Source organism: Ictalurus furcatus, chromosome 1, assembly GCF_023375685.1.
Source record: "Ictalurus furcatus strain D&B chromosome 1, Billie_1.0, whole genome shotgun sequence".
Taxonomy (NCBI): Eukaryota; Metazoa; Chordata; class Actinopteri; order Siluriformes; family Ictaluridae; genus Ictalurus; species Ictalurus furcatus.
In genome coordinates this window covers 3,536,599-3,555,438 of record NC_071255.1, presented here as the reverse complement: position 1 = coordinate 3,555,438, position 18,840 = coordinate 3,536,599, and the positions used below count along the sequence as shown (strand labels likewise).

Here is an 18,840-nt window from a genome sequence, read left to right as displayed (position 1 = left end):
ATAAGAAGAAGAGGAGCAGGAAGAAGAAGAATTAGAAGAAGATGAACACTACTACTACTAACAATAATGATAAAAGGAGGAGGAAAAATTAGAAGGAGAAGAAGAACAATACTACAACTACTACTACTACTACTAGTAATAGTGATAATAATAATAATAATAATGAGTTAGAAGAAGATGAACAATACTACTACTAATAATAATAATGATGATAATAAGGGGAAGAAGAAGATTAAGAAGAACGACAACAACAATACTGCTACTGCTAGTAATAAGATTAATAAGAAGAAGATGAGGAGGAGGAGGAAGAAGAATAAGAAGCAGGAGAAGAAGAACAACTACTACTACTACTACTATTACTTGCATTGGGACACCCATGTATTATGTTTAAAAAAAAACAACAACACCAAAAGCAAAATTTAATGTAGATGAAACATCAAGACAAGTATTATTTAGTGTCTGTTTAAAGTGAATGTTTAATTCTCAGTGCTTTGCAGTCGGGTGTCACAGTCCCTGCTGAGTAGCCTACTGCATTTAACATACCTAATTCATCTCACCATAATTCAATTACCATCATGGCCATGGCCTGCTTTTCCTTCATTTCTGTTTATTTACCTTAGGAGTATTTAAGATTCTATGTCTCAGCTAAGATATCCACCACATTCAAACACAAACAAGGCACATCACATTGTACTGTAATGTGTTTACTTTGACAATAAAACAGAACTGTAAACACAAACAAATCTCCTGGCAGTGTGGGAGAAGGTGGCTAAATAATTAGCTGGTCTTCGGAATAGCACGATTGAATCGCTGAATAAGCATCAGGCACTTGTGTTTTTCAAACTTATGAGGTTATAATTATTATTATTATTAGATTCTTATTTCACACAGTATCTAAATAAACAAATTAGGTGGCTACTTAAATTCCTTAGTAGCCATGATTTCTCCAAGTTCTTCTCTAAAGATTGTAAGGGTTAAAATTCAACATTTCCTATAGACATGGATTAGCTCTAGTGTATCTTGCTGATCTCCTGAAGCAATTTAACCCATCTTGAGCACTTAGTTTAGTTGAGGCAGGCCTACTCTTGATATTTTTCTTATATCGCCCCTAAACTCTGGAATAATGTTTCAGAGAACTCCAGCTCAAGTGATGTTTTTCATCTTCTTAGGTATACTTATTGAGACAACACCTACCAGCAAGAATGCAGATCAGAAATGCATCAGTAGGATCTGCTATCACATAAACAATCAGAATGTTCTGCACCATCATATGACATTCTGTATTAAAGTATGATAGTTTGGTCATGTCTTTAAAAATTACCCAAATAAAACCATGAGAGTTAAAACAAAAGAGTTCAATGTTCTGGTTTGATTTTGTGTATGTATATACAAATCTCACCTGCCTGTCGGAGTTTGGTAGTCCGTGCATCCATCCATTTTACATACCTCTTATCCTACACAAGGTCAACTGGAGGAGAACACAGGGGAACCTGGAGCCTATCCCAGGGAACTCGGGGCACAAGGTGGGGGACACCCTGGATGGGGTGCAACCCCATCGCAGGGCACAATCGCACACACATTAACACACCCATTCCCACACTATGGATACTTTGGGCATGCCAATCAGCCTACAATGCATGTCTTTGGACTGGGGGTGGAAACCGGAGTACCCAGAGGAAACCCCTGAAGCATGGGGAGAACATGCACAGGGCAGCGGCAGGATTCGAACCCCCAACCCTTGAGGTGCGAGGCAAACGTGCTAACCAGGATTTAGTAGTCATTAAAAAATATTCTTTAATTCACCTTTACATGTATGTTATACATATATACATACATACTTTGGTGTCTAAAAGTAAAATTTTCGAATGAAAAAATTCGCATTTTAGTACTTTTTAGCAGAAGTATCATAAAATAATGGTGCATCACAGGTAATAATATAGTGAACTTTGAAATAGTTCATGATTTCAGACACAAATAACATAAGGCCCCAGCTAATATAGCAGGACTTTGGCCATTCCTCTCTTTTGAGTTGCTGTTTATGGAAAAGGGGCAGAGTTGAGGACCTCCAGTCATGCTGGGGACGGGGCTAAATTCCAGGCTGGATCAAATGTCAACAGAAGCCTGACATGAATAGACTAATGGTATAACAAATCTAAAGTAAAGTAGCTTCTTTCATTGCATGAGCGAAAAATACAATTCATACAATTCTTACAGTCAAGAACACTGCAAAGACCTGCTTATGACATTTAAGGCTTTGAATGGGTTTGAATTGCTGTATCTTGCTGATCTCCTGAAGCAATATGACCCATTCTTTTTGTTTCAGATAGCATCAGGAATTCCAGCTTAATAGATGTTTTTTAAAAATTATTATTAGGTTGTTTGCTATAAAAATAATAATATTTCTTAATTATGTCTTAATATAATAATAATATAAACACTGAATCACAACGTATGAAATTGGACATTTTTGCCATGAGAACCAATGGGTGTGCAGTTCACGAGGAATCTTCCTGGAAACACTATGACATCATGGCCTTGCATAAATGCAGAAGCCTATTTCATGTTGAACAAAATCACATAAAATATTTCATGGTATATTTAAAAAACAAAAACAAAACAAAAAAACAGATAATGTAAGCATTTGTCTGAATAATGGTGGAGGAAATGCATTAAGCTTTCAGCTGTGGCCAAACACACACACACACACACACACACACACACACACACACACCAATAGAAAAGATGACTCTGGTGACTTTGACCTCTTTGTGTAGATAGTAGAAGCTTCCCTGAGATGTGTGTATATGTATGCGAATGTATGTTTGCGTGAAAGATAAAAAGTGACAGAGCTGGTTTGCCGCCATTCTATTTCTCAATGCTGCACACCTCATTTAATCTCAAATGGAAGAATGCAACATAACCAGCATAGCTTAGATATCTATCTATCTGTGTGTGTGTGTGTGTATGTGTGTGTGTGTGTGTATGCATGCAAAAATGTGTGTCCTGTTCAATATTTACATATGTAGCTGTGTTTCTGTGAACACTGGATAACCAATGGGTCAGTGAGACCTTCAACAATGCACATAAGTACAATTACTTTGTCACTGTACGTAATTTTGGTTTGGATGTATCGGTATTTGACTTGATTCTGTTTGTCGTAAGTAAGAAGATGATGGGAAAAATGGATGGAGTTTATGGAGCCGCAGTGCCGTGTATAACTAAGAGCTCTGTAGTTTTGCATAATGAGGGACATTCTTCTTGCAGATATTCCCCACAGTGCCATACTGTATAATCCAAAAAGAGACAGATTAACTAAGAATAGAAGTGTGTGTGTGTGTGGGGGGGGTTAAATGGAGCTTAAAAAACAGTGTCAGAAACATTTATAAAGCAGTTATAGCAGCAGTTGTAGCAGAATTATAGTAGTTTTGAACTTCATGATTTCAAACTTGTTGATTATGCATAAATACAGTAAAGTAGTGTTGCTGATATTATCTTCTTTACACTTCCTGCTAAGACTGTTCAACAGTGACCCAAAGCTCAGAATCAGAAATACACCAAGCAAGGCTCAAACATCTTCATCTACAAGATTTGGCATTGGTGAGGATCTTACCTTGTCTTTATCTTTGTTGTTGACAAATGTATCATCTGTTTATGATACAGTGTTTTATTTGTCATAAACCACAGCAATTTTCCAGTGGAGAAGCTGGGCAACCTCTCAAACTCCAACTGGGATTGGAGTGGAATCGGCTGTTTTTGGATATTCCAGTTCCAAGTCGTCTTTCTCCACCGACACTGACGAAGACTGCTTTCCTCGATTGTTTGAGAAGGTTAAAGTGGTATATGTGCTGTGTGTTTCTCCTGCCTGTGAGCAAAACCTCATAGTCAACTTCTCCCACTCACCATGTCACCTCAAAGGGCCCTTGGCAAATTCTCCACAATACTATAAGTGACCCAAAGTGTATTGAACTTCATTTTTACTGGCCGTTGGACCGTCCTCCTAGTTTTCTTATATCATGTCCAGAACACCGCAGGTCTTCCGCCTGTGTAATAATTCAAATGTGGGAAAACCCTGTGGAGGCCAAGAGTACCTCCCAGACCATTTATCCCAATTTCAACTACGAGATTAGGAACATTGCTGTTAAGCATTTTATAAGCACTTAAAGTGCTCCAATAACCCCTCCATTAGTGGATGAGAAACACTGGTGTGGATCTCTTTAATTCCCACTAATTCATACAGTTCATGTGTTATAAATGACATGCCTCGATCAATTAGGATCTCTTTCAGGATCCCAAGTCGGGAGATTACTTGAAACAGTGGAGATCTTTCGCAGAGGGATATCCTTGTGCTGGCCTGAAGAGATCCATCCCAATTCTTCTGAGTTGGATCTCAATAAGAAGGAGAGATGTTAACGTCATCTCAGTGACTAAAGCCTTGATTCTTGATAGTGGCCCCCTTTAATGAAATGATATGCTTTACGTGTAGTCTAATGAAATGTTTATTGAAAATGTAAATCACTGGAAAAGGTCACAGTATTGAATAGACTTTGAACACGAAGATATAAAGGGCAGTCCGTGTGCAATGAGACACAATTAATAACAACAAAATTGAATTTTCCCTACAATCATTTGGGAAAGGGAAATAAAACAGATGCCTAACCGGGCTGTACCGTTTTCACACAGTGTATTTATTATATTGTTCCACCTCCAGTATGGAGTTGTGTTCAATAGTTAGTGTCAGCTGGGATGTGGAGTTTATTTATGCATGTTGTTGTTGTTTGAAATCCACTCTTTTTATTGTTAGAACAGACTGACCTCATTTTTCTGGCTCTACTGCACAGATTTGTTGGACAAACAAACGTGTGTGTGTGTGTGTGTGTGTGTGTGTGTGTGTGTGTCTTCTTCCAGATGTTCTCACAGTGCCCCGTAATCCAGGAACAGATAGATTAACTGAGATTAAAACATTTCATAAACTGAAACAAATGAAAGCAACCGCATGAAAAAACAAAAATGTTATAATATTTATTATTGCAACCAACTGGAATATGCTTGCAATGACACAGCAACACCCTAGAAACCACCTGGGATACCATAGCAACCATATAGCAACACCCCAGCAACCAGCTGGAATATCAAAGCATCTAGATAGCAACACTCCAACAACCAACTGGAATACCATGGCAACAACCTAGGAAGATCCTAGCAACCAACTGGGATAGCATAGTAACCACCTTGCAACACCCTAGCAACTATATGGAGTATCATAACCATTTGGCAAGAATTGCAACCACCTTAGTAACCTCCTGGAATACCATAGCAACCTAGAAAGACCCTAGCATCCAACTGTGTTAGCAAATCAAACACCTAGCAACACTCTAGTGACCACAACCTACAGTCTACTGGACTCAAATAAACACTCTGGGTGTTAATTCAACACTGGGGATTTTACTGTGTGGAATATTATAGCAACCAGCTGCGTTACCATAGCAACCACCTATCAAAACAACTAGCAAACAACTGGAATACTATAGCAACCACCTAGCAACCATATAGAATATCATAGCAAGCACATAGCAAAAATTATAACATTTTATATATACACCAATCAATACTGATTGGTCAGAAGGTGTTGATTCATTTTCTATAACAGCAGCACGGACAGTAGTTCCAGCACGGGTAATAATCACAGATAATTAGTTAACATTTCTGGAAGGCATTTCCAGAGTCAGTGCTGCGTTTTCAGGGCGTTGATAACAGTTGGATAACAGTAACTCTGTTTTCATTTTGGCCGCATCACACACCACCCTGTCCTTGATTATTTTCCTATAACATCTCACCCCAAGTGTTTTATTCCTTACATTACATAGTTTTACATACTTAATTAAATCTGGACTATCTCTTAAATATTTTATGCATGCTTAATTAACAAACGACCTTTAATTTAAGAAAGAGGCTTAAGCAAAGCTTCCCTAAAGGGCAATAACTGTCTGTCCTACTTATTCACCAGGAAAGGAAGGACATCGAGAAAGAAAGAGAGAGAGAGAGAGAGAGAGAGAGAGAGAGAGAGAGAGAGAGACAGAGAGAGAGAGAGATGATTTTTGTCTGTGATATCATTTTGTATTCACTGTTTTGATGGAGATGGGAACATTATTGCTTGGGTTTGTGTCCCAAAAGCCTTTTCCAGCTTAAAATGTAAGCAATCAAGCAACAAACAAACAAACAAACAAACAAAGACAAGAAACAGAAACTGAAAGAAGAGTGGAAGAACAGAAAAAGAAAAACACTTGCTCATTACACTGGAAAAAGAAAGATGATAATCCACATCACATCACCAGTCCTTTAAAAAAAAAAATCTGAAATACAACATAGATTGATAAATAAAAAGAAAGAAAAATATTTAAAAAAAAAAAAAATAAAGGCAAAAATAGACAAATATGAAAGAAGGCTCGTTAAGAAAAGAAAAAATGTGAAAAAATGGAAAGAATTTAGAAAAACAAAGATGATGAAGAGAAACAAAAAAAATGAAGAAACCAAATGAAAGAAAAAAGAAAGACAAGAAAGAAATATGAGAGTTAAAAAGATGTCAATCTGCATCAACATATATTTAATCCTTCAGATATCATATCTGAAACACAAAAGCTGATAAAAATCAACAGAAAATAAGTAAGTAAGAAAGAAAGAAAGTGATAAATTGCGGTAAGGAAAATGAAAACAAGAAATAAAAGAAACGATCATTATACTACTGAAAGAAAGAAAGAAAGAAAGAAAGAAAGAAAGAATGGAAGGAAGAAAGTGCCCTAAGGAAAATGAAAGAAAAGAAACAAAAGAAATGATCATTATACTACTGAAAGAAAGGGAAGAAAAAAGAAAGAGCTCTAAGGAAAATGAAAACAAGAAACAAAAGCAACAGAAGTTCCCCCCGCTTTTTTTCCTTCTTCTTCAGTAAAAATAATGTATCGCGTCAGGCCTGATGGTATTATTGTCAGTAACGCGATTAAATGGCGCCCTCTGGCGCTGTTTGGCAGGAAACGCACAGCGCTGTAAATATTTATCATGCAACGCTATTTTCCCACCACTAGATGTCGCTGCCGCTGTTTTTATTTTCTGGAACAATGAAGCTTCAGCGCACGGCGGCTGTTCTGAGGAGGAACAGGAGGAGAGAGAGGACAGGGATGTGTCGTGGTGAGGATGCGCGAAACGCCCCTAGCAACAACCATCTTTAAAAAAAAAAAAAAAAATTTCACAGTTGGGAAGAAAAAGCACACACATAGACGGATGAATGGAAATGGCTAACGTGGTGGGAACGGCGGTGTAGGTTTGACAATGCCGCCCGAGCGCGTGTGCCGTTTTGTCGTCTTCCTCCTGCTTTTGTGCTGCGCCGCGAGGACGCACGAGAAAGCGGCGGCGGATCCCGGTGAGTGTGTGCGCGAGGAAAAGGGTGGGGAGCGGCGGGCAAGGGGGTCTAATCTCTAATCAGTTACATCAGCCAAAAAACAAACAGATTTAAAAAAACACAAACAAACAAACAAAAAAGACAGCATCATCTGCATGATTAAAAAAAAATAAAATAAATCGATTATTCGATCAACGCTCTTTGTTTTGTGTTCAAGCTGAATGGTAGTGAATTCAGTTTATCCTAATAAAAATGTGTTTCTGGTATAAAAGAGCATCTTGTGTTACAAAAATTATCACTGAATTGAAACCTGTCTTCAGAGGTCCATTTTATTCAGTAGGTGTTCACTGGACACCCATTTCGATGAGATGTCATATATAATTTTTTCTATTAAGAATATGACAGCTTCTTCAGCACAGCCAATCAGATGACATCATTTGAGATCTTCAGGCCTGTCATTTATGCAAACGAGTGAAACGCGCGACACACGTCTTGCAACGCTTTTGTTTGTAAGACATGTGCAGGGCCTGGGATGTGTAGAAATGTGCACATAGCTACTTAAAAGGAAAAAAAATCCAGCCTTACTAACATGTATATTAATCTTTATCATAAAAATCATCTGTTCTGTTGTAGTTGAAACTCCTTTCATGCTTTATTTTCACTTTGAGTTACGGTTTCCTACATTACCCACAATGCCATTCGACACATAAGCTTCTACTAAAGGTTCGACTTCGGTGCTAATATCGCAGTGAACATCTCAATCTCTCGTCATATAACGACTGCACTGAAGTTTCCTTCATTACATCACTACGTTATTGGATTCCTCGTTAACGTAAACGCCACTGTCACTGCGCTATAGCATTATGTCGTCCTTTTCCCCGTTCATCACTTCCTGTGTGCGATGTTGCTCTTTCAGAGGTGCAGGTGAGGGTCAAGGTCTTTGACAGCGGCAACCTTTCGCCCCTGTCCGATGCCGCCGTCGTCGTCCATGGTAACCGGAGCGTGCTGGCATCCAGCCAGGGGGCCAGTGATGATGCGGCGGTAGTGAATTTCCAGTACCGCACGGGCTCGTGGGTAATCATCACGGCATCTCGAAAGGATTATGTCACCAGCTCAGTGCCGTGGCACGCCAGCAAAGTGCCCTGTGAGTAAACACTGAAACCCCCCCCCACTAATTCCACATCACTGTCGAATTCTTGATTCCGATTGGTGGGATGGTGATGATTGATTTCGTTCATGACAGCTGATTCACAGAGACTTGTATCGTGGACGCAACTCATTTAAAAACATGTCTTAGTGTTGATATGGTGACGTTTTCTGTAGGGAGATGTTTATTTACAGAAGGAGTCTCCAGTGACAGTGTTTTGTAACAGTCAAAGATGATGATTTGCTGGTTAGCTGCAGACACCAAACAACAACAACAACAACACCAACATGTGGTTTCGTAGTTACTGGAAGAGATTTCCAGTAGCTCTTGACTTCTTTCATCAATTATAAACATTACACAGTTAATCTCACTCTCGAAACAGTAAAAATGATAATTGAATGCTGAAGGCGATGCTTGATGTGTCCTCTCATGATGGGTGGTATTCAGAGTTGTTGACTTAAGCCCGTAAGTTAATGTCAATATTTACGCAGGGAAATTTAATAAATTTTCAACAACGTCTAGACCAGTGCCTTTAAAAACAAACACATGCCTTTTAAAAATTGGGGGATAGAAGATAAGGACTGAGAAGACAGATCTAAGTTCAAGGTCAGAATCGTGCATAACTGAGACATGCTTCAGGTTTCTTAAGTTGCTAATTAAAACCTTTCAGTTGGATAGTTAGTAGTTTCCTTCCTCACAGTCGACTAGTTTTATGTTTGTAGTGTTCAGAGGAGATGTCGGAAAGGGTGATGGAGTCGGTTTTCTTAAAGAAATGATGATGTAGTGAATGTGATACGGATAGTTCTAGTCTCAGACTGTCTGTCTGTATTTGAAGGATGCTATTTTCATGATATCTCCTGCCTTGGGGACAAGTGTCAGTGATGGGAATGCAATTATTCAGAATTCTTTGTTAGATTTCAGAACGTAATAATGATGCTCCAGCATTCTTTCATGACTCTCTCTCTCTCTCTCTCTCTCTCTCTTGTTCTGCATTTTAGTATTCTCCTCAGTCAGCCTGTACCTTTTGGCTCAAAGGCCAGGAACCCTCATCCTGTATGATGATGTCATCCATGTGTTTCACGGCTCTCCAGGTACAAAATGCAGAAGATATTGGGTACCACTGCGGTGATGATGATCAGTGATGGCTCGTCCATAGGGGCATGTGTAGCAGAGCCCAACCACATATATCAGCCATTCAACAGATGTTAATTTTCATAAAGTCCTCATTTAGAACTCCGTAGATTTTACATTTCCATTGATATAATAATGACCTTTTTTGAGTATCCAATAATTTAAAATATGTTGCTATTTGACAGATATAAGCTGAAGTGCTATTGATTTGCTCACCTTTCTGCCCTATTTAGCTCCGTAGAGTTATTATTGCAACTATTGGCGCTAATAGAGGCCCATTGAACATTTTCAGTAGAGGAAGAGGAGTAGGCAAGGTTGCCAGGTGCCAAATTGGGATAGTTTGAAAATGCTCCTCAGCAAGAATGAAATCTAATACATTTCTGCAAATAAAGGCAAAGTGTAAGTGCAGAGAGTGTGTCTATAATGTATAGAACCATTTCTATTGTAAGATATCTTGAAAAAAGATTGGTTGGGGGAAAGGGTGTATTACAGAGTGGTGAATGTTCGTACATCATAGAGTAAATGCGTGCGCACCACAGTGACCTTGTTTTCCCAAGGTCAGCTAGCTTCAGGTCTTTTGGGATGTAGCTGGGCTGGAAATTTCGCTGAAACTAGGCAAACTCGCATGCTGTATCAAGCAAAACTGAACAACATCTTTCACAAGCTGCCAGACTGTATGTTGGTGACTCTCAACTGCCTAATGCCTAAATAATGGAAATACTCTAAAAATTCACTAGATACTAGCCTACAGGAAAAGTCAAGTGTGATAACCTCTCGACTTCATTTTGTTTGAGTCTATTCCGGTATCTCTCGCTCTCTCTCACATGTGCACACACATACATAACCTTTTGTCTTCAGCTACTTTTCCTTACAGTTACTATTTCCTGCTGCTGTTGCCATAGCAACAACATTCTCAAAAATCTTATGGTTAACACAATATTCTAGCATGGATCTGAATTATTAAATACTGTATTTTACTACTCTACATAATAATAATAATAATAATAATAATAATAATAATACAACTATTAGTTTTTATAATTATCAATGTGAAAGCTATATTATGATATGGACAGTTAGCTCTTGTAACACTTTTAAAAAAAAATTACAAACTTGATGTTCTTTGTTTCTTTGCTGACAGGCTACACTTTGCTTTTAAATGTGTAACAGGGTTGAACGGAACAAGAAAAAGTTTTAGCATAGAATTAACAAGTACATAAAGTGGGGTTACCTAGAATCCATGCTAACATTATGAAGACATTAAGAACATTTTAATGATTTTTAAAAAAACTTATAATGAATAGCTTATCATTTGTGTAACAGTGGTGTACATTCAAAGTGTCTTGTCTTGTCAGTCAGTATCATTGTAAATAAAGAAAAAAAAATGAGACACTTATTTTTCTTCTTCCCATGATCTTCTGTCAATTGATGATGCAATAATGAAAGTTATTTATCTGAAACATGCACATTGTTGCTTTGAAAGACACTTTGCCTGTGTTTAAAATGTCTTTTACCTTGTAACTCTAATATCAATTGGACACAAATATATATATAAAAAAAACAAACTACCCTGATTTGTACACACAGGAGGGCGGAGCCAGCCATGGCTGCACATTCCAAGGCGGAGCTTGCAACGGAACTCCTCCTTCTCTGAAATGACTGCTGTTTTGACCACTGCCAGAGATATCAGTGAAATCAATGACTTCCCCTACCTCCTGGCCCTGGAGCCCAACACCACAGGTCATATTCCAAATGGAGAGATTGATATTATCACTGTAGATTTTTGAAAATGATAAGCATATTTGCTCCTAAACTACTGCGTGTAAATAAGGTGTGTATGTTTGTGTAGGAGGAGAGAACAGTTGGACGGATTTGACAGTAGTAGCTGCAGTCAGTGCCCAGCTGTTTGATCGGGAAGGCAGTGAGGTTCAAGTCACAGAGCCAGTTCATTTCTCTGTTCCTCTGCCCTCTGACACCCGTGTCCGGTCGCCCACCAGCATACCTGTGTGGGTGTATAACACGAATACAGGTATACATACAGATAGAAACCTTGAAGACTTATTTAAGTAATATATTTATGTAATGTACTTTCTGATGGATTCTTGTCAGAAATGGTGAAATGTTAAAGCTGGTGTGCCACAGGGTTTCATTTTGGGGCCTCTATTGTTTACTGTATGCTGATGACACAATTGCTTCTTATTGTGCGAAATTCTCAACTGAGGCAATTTCAGACTTAATTGTCCTGTGCAGGACAGATCATATTATCTTTCTGTCATTTGCTCTTCTTTTTTTTTGTAATTTCCCACATTTTCTCCCCTATTTGGTTGCCTGCTATTTCTCACCCACCAGCCAGCTATCCCCTATTATATGACAGATATCAATTGGGGAGGGTGAATGCTAACACACTTCCTCTGGGACATGTGAAGCAGCCAACTGCATCTTTTTGACATGCTGCTCATGCTGAGTCACGGAGCAGCATAACAAACTCTGGGGAAAGCACTATCAACCCTCTTCCACACACATCAGCGAACAGATTCCCACAATTGTTGCTGTGCAATTGTTGCAGGGGAGAGCCCACCCATAGAGCATAGCCAATTTTGCTCCTTTGGCTCCTGGGCATGGATGTTTGTGGCATCATCCCTAAGCACTGGCTATGTACCTAAATCACTTAAATTAGCAGTTATTAAACCCTTGATTAAAAAACCTGATCTTGACCCGTCTCAATTGTCCAGCTATAGACCAATATCAAATCTCCCCTTCATCTCTAAGATTTTAGAAAAGGTTGTAGCAAAGCAGTTATGCTCGTACTTAGATAGGAATAACATTCATGAAATGCATCAGTCAGGATTTAGACCTCATCATAGCACAGAGACAGCGTTAGTTAAAGTGGTAAATGACCTTCTACTGACGTACGATCAGGGTTGTGTCTCGCTGCTTGTGTTACTCGACCTTAGTGCAGCTTTTGATACTATAGATCACACTATTCTCCTTGATAGATTAGAAAATGTTGTTGGTATTAAGGGAACAGTCCTCTCCTGGCTCAGGTCTTATCTGACTGATCGTTATCAGTTCGTAGATGTAAATGGTGAATTCTCCATGCGTACTGAAGTTACTTTTGGAGTTCCACAGGGTTCTGTTTTAGGCCCACTGCTCTTTACTTTATATATGCTACCCCTAGGTCAAATTATTCGTAAACATGGAATTAGCTTCCACTGTTATGCTGATGATACACAGTTGTATGTTTCAGCGAAGCCAGAGGACAGACAGAAGCTTAGTAAAGTTGAGGATTGTGTAAAGGACATTAGACATTGGATGTTAACTAATTTCCTTCTACTTAATTCTGATAAAACAGAAATACTTTTATTAGGCCCACGTGTAGCTAGAAGTAATCTTTCTGATCACATGGTTACTCTGGATGGTCTTTCTGTTTCATCATGTACAGCAGTTAAAGACCTTGGAGTGATTATTGACTCCAGCCTATCATTTGATGCTCATGTAGATAATGTTACTAGGATAGCTTTCTTTCATCTCAGAAATATTTCTAAAATAAGAAACATATTGTCACTACATGATGCGGAAATACTAGTTCATGCATTCGTCACCTCTAGATTAGATTACTATAATGCCTTACTGTCTGGATGTTCCAGTAGGAATATAAATAAGCTCCAGTTAGTCCAGAATGCAGCTGCTAGAGTCCTAACTAGAACTAGAAGATACGACCGTATCACACCGATATTATCAATACTGCATTGGCTCCCAGTAAAATCTCGCATTAACTATAAAATACTTTTGTTAACCTATAAATCACTAAACGGTCTTGCGCCACAATATCTAAGCGACCTTTTGGTTTTATATGATCCGCCACGCCTACTTAGATCAAAAGATGCAGGCTATTTGACGGTACCTCGAATAGTGAAGGCTACAGCAGGGGGAAGAGCTTTCGCTTATAGAGCCCCACAGTTATGGAACAGTCTTCCTATTAGTGTTCGGGACTCAGACACAGTCTCAGTGTTTAAGTCTAGGCTTAAAACGTATTTGTTTACTCAAGCCTACCCTGACTAGATTCTGTTCTACTACTTCGCAGTCATAATAATCTTTTTTCTCCCTCTCTCCTTTCGCCGAGCCCCACACAAATTTATGGAGATACTAGAGATCCAGATCCTTTCTGCCTCTGGATGGAGCTCAAATCTTCTCTAATTCCAGACTGCTGGGACTACGGCTGCTCCTAAGGCCATACAGACTTCATATAAATCCATAATGAACTTTTTCACACTATCTATTGTTACCCAGATGAGGATGGGTTCCCTTCTGAGTCGGGTTCCTCTCAAGGTTTCTTCCTCTTAAAACATCTTAGAGAGTTTTTCCTTGCCACCGTCGCCACTCAGTGGCTTGCTCAGTTGGGATAAATTAACACCTTTTATATCTGTATACCATGTTGATATTTCTGTAAAGCTGCTTTGAGACAATGTCTATTGTAAAAAGCGCTATACAAATAAAATTGCATTGAATTGAATTGAATCATCGGAATGTGAACTTGCGCTCTCCTGGCGAGAGGGAAAATGTTTTTCTGTTGTGCCACTTAGGAGCCATCCTTGTTCTATGTTTTAATGTCATATTTGGTAACTTGTCTGCCCTTTTAGTCATGGCTAAAACAGTGATTTTGCTATTTGCAGGCCTTTGGATGAGAAATGGGACTGGCTACATTAGAAGAGATGGCTCTCATTTTACATGGGACTTTATGGCCTCACGGTTGGGATACTGGATAGCGGCCTTCCCCTCTTCATCGGGTAAAATACACATGCACATTCATCCTTGTGCCTTGAATCAAACAAACAAGCCCAGTGATTACTCACTAGCTCAGAAAATAGACACATTTGGGCCGTATTAAGAGGTGGTGGCTTAAGTTCAAAGGCAATGTCAATAATTTATATGGGGAAAGTTCTCTGTATTCAGAGTCAGCTTATTCACGTGCTCAAGGTGAGTTTCAAGGCTCCCTATTCAGATTATTAAATTTAACTGCATTTAGTTCATGTATTTGAGGTTTCCAGGTTCTTCTTGAGTATAAACATCAGAGACCGGGGTTTTCAAAAGTGTTTAGACCACCACTGATAAAGCCAACCACTTCCTTGTAAACTTGAAAACTGAGATGCCTCTGTTTTCAGCAAATTCTGGCCAAACTCCATTCTGTATCAGTAGTTTGTAAGTCTATTGAATAGGACCCATAGTTACGACTTGTTTTGTGAAGAATTTTATATAGTATTGTGCACTTATTTACAGCAAAAAAAAAAAATAGAATTACATTACAGTGTAACAATTTGAAAGGTGCTGTATGTAATGTTTAATAGTGTTTCTAGATCTATAATAATTGTGCAATGACAGTGATACATTAGTAAAACCATGATTGCATTTTAGGACCTGGTTTGTCTCATCCGAGCCTAAGGGACATCACCGCATATCATACCCTTATCTTGCTCTCAATACTGGGATCTCTGGCTCTGCTTGTACTGGTACTACTCTGTGTTCTCCTCTACTACTGCAGGTTGGTGGTTGTGGCATATTAGATTTTGTTGTTCATATGTTTTGAATGAAGGATTATCCAAAGTCTTTCCTGAAGCAAGGTCTTTACAGAGGCTTCTTCATGTACCAACATGCACTCACTTTCTTGTTTTTGTCTCCTGCTGTTAGACGGAGGTGCCTGAAGCCTCGGAGGCAGCAAAAGCAGGGTCAAGTCTCAACTGCTCTGAGCAACTCCAGAAGAGACCAAGGCACCTCCACCTCTCGCCTCAACCTTATCTGCGGTGGTCATGTTGAAACCACCACCTCCAACGGCGATCCAGAGGCCAGCAAATCTGAAGCGTCCACGTCCCACGAATACAAAAGTGCACGTGATGAGTTTGCCAAGCACGTACCAGCACACAAACTCCGTCATTCATCCAAGAATAAACAGTCCAAAGGGGCCCAGCGAGGTGCTGAAAGCTTCCCTATGAAGGTGCATCGTTCCACAGACACAACCAACCTCGACAGTACCCTTCCCCATGAAGACTTCAGTCGCAACTACAGCCCAGATGTAAAGGATCACGAGTACCGTCGCAGACATGTTGTTAATGATAATCGTGGATACACGGCTGACCCACCTTCTCCGCCCCTCTCTGACAAGCCGCCAGAATATTCGCAGGTTTCCCAAGGTCAGGACCATCTTGCTCGTCCAACAACACTGAACACACAACCTGGTCAGATCATATTCTGCAGCTCTTTAGATCAAATGACAGAGAACATGTACCGCAGCATGGTTCCAACCCTGGTCATTCCAGCACATTACATGCGTCTGTCGTCTGAGTTTGGTGGCTCTGAAGCTGCAAAGGATGGCCAGAGTCAGGCTGAGAGGGAAAGAGAAGGCCAAGGAGGGGCAGGTAATGGTGGTAGCAGTGGAGTTCAGAGCCAAGGTCTCCAGGTCCAGAGCCAGGGATCAGGTCAGATGCAAGCCCAGCAAGGTGTAGGGTCCCCATCCGGTTCGGAGGAGAATGTATGGGCATCTGGAGGTCCCTCAGCACCAGTCCACATCCCAGTGCTCTTTAACGATTCCACCATGGCTCAGATGAATGGAGAGCTCCAAGCACTTACAGAAAAGAAACTTCGAGAACTAGGAGTCAAGCAGCACCCTCGTGCCTGGTTCATATCTCTTGATGGACGTGCCAATGCTCATGTGCGCCATTCCTACATCGATGTTGCCTCAGAATTTGCTCACAGTGGCGCTAACAGCAGTAACCACAGTGCTCAAAGCACCCTGAGTGCCCCTGCTGGCACCAGTAAGGATTGCTGCCCAGACACAAGTCTCCAAGATACCCAACAGGAGCGCAAACAGTCATCTGGACGGAAGAGTAAAGAGGAACGGCACGGAAATGGGCGGAAGGGGCATGGAGGAAGCAGCAGTGGGGGGAAGCAGTATTCCAAGCTGGCTTATCATGACCCTCTAGATCTTGCTGGTGGTGTTGGCCGTATGGGGGCGGGATCACCTCTGGAAAATCCACTGACTCCCCTCCTTGATGATGGGCCAGAGGAACCACGAGGGTCACCAATGCCACGAAGAGGTCGAAGCCGGGGAAACAGCTCACGTAGCAGCAACAGTGAGACCCAACGGGATTCTGTCACCAGCCCAGAGGATGATAATGACCCAGATGACAAGGATGAGAACAAGAAAAGTCCATGGCAACGAATTGAGGAACGGCCTCTCATGGTGTTCCATCCCAAGAAGTAAAAGAGTAACAGAAAGAGACCATGTCACACCTTTTACATATGAAGGACATGTCCACCTGGGTCCTGGACCATGCTTGACACTTGAGCACTATAAGCACCATCTTTAAAAAGGAGGCCATTTGTGGAAAAGGGTGATGCCCTTGTTTAATGATGTGGATATAAGCAAGGATATACACAATTTGTTCAAATTGGTGATTGTAAGCAAAATTTTGTCTATATTGGGACAATTTAATCTAGTTCCTCCAAGCTGAACGAAACACTGTCAGAATCATTTTGTAATTAATCAAATACCATCCTTATATCACCAAAAACTATATCTATAGCTCTGATGTGGATAAGAGACTAGTGAAATATGAGATTCTGGGAACAGAAGAGCAGATGAGGTGACACTCCGACATAAGACATATTCAGCACCTCTATGATGCCTGACTGAAGTCCCTTATCATAATATGAAATGCCATTTTTACCATAGGTCTAAATAAAAAATATTCCTTAATGTACGTTGTATATGTTTACAATCAAATATGGCACAAAAGAAGTCACAAAACTACGTACAAGACTGTTTGAATTGCTTCAGAACGGCTTGGAGGTTGCTGTGGATTTACGGAATAGTGCCATAGTCGAGATGGCGTGTTCATGAACAGACTTGTTTTGGGAAGAAAAAAAAAAAAAGACCAGGCATTGTGCTGAAGAGTGAAAAATTACTTTTAAGCTACTGGATGTTTTCATATTTGATGTAACACAGCAATCTTGTGTACATCCTGTTTCATAATCCCAATGTGAATTTTTATTCCTAGATCCAACAGGAAGCATTATACCTTATTCATGTATTATTAATGTTTTTTTTTTTTCTTTAACTATCAATATCGTCAAGATGAATTACAATATGAACAGTAAGGATAAAATGAAGTACTGGTTTATAGATCCAAACACTCCATGTCAGACATTCCCAATTAATGACCAATACTTGTGTGCTCATAGTTTATTACTTCACTAGGTAATTTTATTCGATGTGGTTAAGGTAAATATTTTTCATATATTCCTGTTTGTGATTTACCAAGTGGTGATTTTTTAAATGTATTTTTTTGCCATTATGAACTTTTCAGATCATACGAAGCTGGCAGTGCACTTTAAATGAAAAAGAGCGCAGTAGTCGGTATACGCTAAAGTAGTACGTTGTATGTCCTAAAATGGTTTGGAGGGGGCTGTGTCAGTGTCATGATATCGCACTGTTGCCAGGTTCACGATCAACCTAACATGATATTTAGACCAATCACAAACAAGGGGGCCAGACAAAACAAATTTGACTGTTAATCCAAACATGAGCAGTAAAACACATACTACGAAACATCTTAGTCAGCCAGATCAACAGTTCTGTACATGTTTTTCAAACTTATGTGCAATTCTCGTCTCGCAAATGTACTTATATTTTTTATGGAGAAGGTTACATTGCACAAAGTTGGTCGTGGAGCGATGGAAGACAGCAGAGTTTATTTAAGACATTTTTACCAATGTTATATTTAAAAAATATCGTCTTAACCAGACAGCTGCTTCCTGAACAGAGAAAAGGGGTAGAGAAGATATTTCAAAGAGTCAATAATACTATAAAGTGCATTAGGTAAAAAGTAAGTAATAAAACACAATTGGGCGTACTGTTTTAGGAAAGTAATCAAAGAATAATCAAAGAAAGGGTTGGGCTATAACCACTCTAAAGTTGTTTTGAATTATTTTCCATGGACAGCATGTTCCAGAGTGTTTTATTCCTCTTATAAACACAGCAATTTGCTGAACAGTTATAGTTTTTATCTGCTTATTTGTACATTTAATGTTGTAGAACGTCTGTGAAACAAGTTAGTTACTATTCTCACTTATGTTATAGCAGCTATAGACATTCATTCCTTCAAAAGCCTCTCGTTTA

General features: G+C 39.6%; 1 protein-coding gene across 1 annotated transcript; it reads left to right on the top strand.

The window, feature by feature from the left end:
• Positions 1 to 7,320: 7,320 nt before the first annotated feature.
• Positions 7,321 to 17,182, top strand: LOC128615933 (protein FAM171A2). The gene is made up of 8 exons (XM_053638339.1): positions 7,321 to 7,411; positions 8,220 to 8,534; positions 9,536 to 9,628; positions 11,256 to 11,408; positions 11,518 to 11,697; positions 14,342 to 14,455; positions 15,081 to 15,207; positions 15,354 to 17,182. Exons 1-8 carry the CDS (start codon positions 7,321 to 7,323, stop codon positions 16,921 to 16,923), a joined length of 2,643 nt encoding a protein of 880 aa, XP_053494314.1. The 3' UTR covers positions 16,924 to 17,182.
• The last annotated feature ends 1,658 nt before the right edge of the window (positions 17,183 to 18,840 follow it).

Coding starts and splice junctions, on each gene's coding strand:
- LOC128615933 (XM_053638339.1), top strand. CDS start 7,321: ATGCCGCCCGAGCGCGTGTGCCGTTTTGTCGTCTTCCTCCTGCTTTTG. Junction 9,629..11,255: donor TGTGTTTCACGGCTCTCCAG/GTACAAAATGCA, acceptor TTGTACACACAG/GAGGGCGGAGCCAGCCATGG. Junction 15,208..15,353: donor GTTCTCCTCTACTACTGCAG/GTTGGTGGTTGT, acceptor TCCTGCTGTTAG/ACGGAGGTGCCTGAAGCCTC.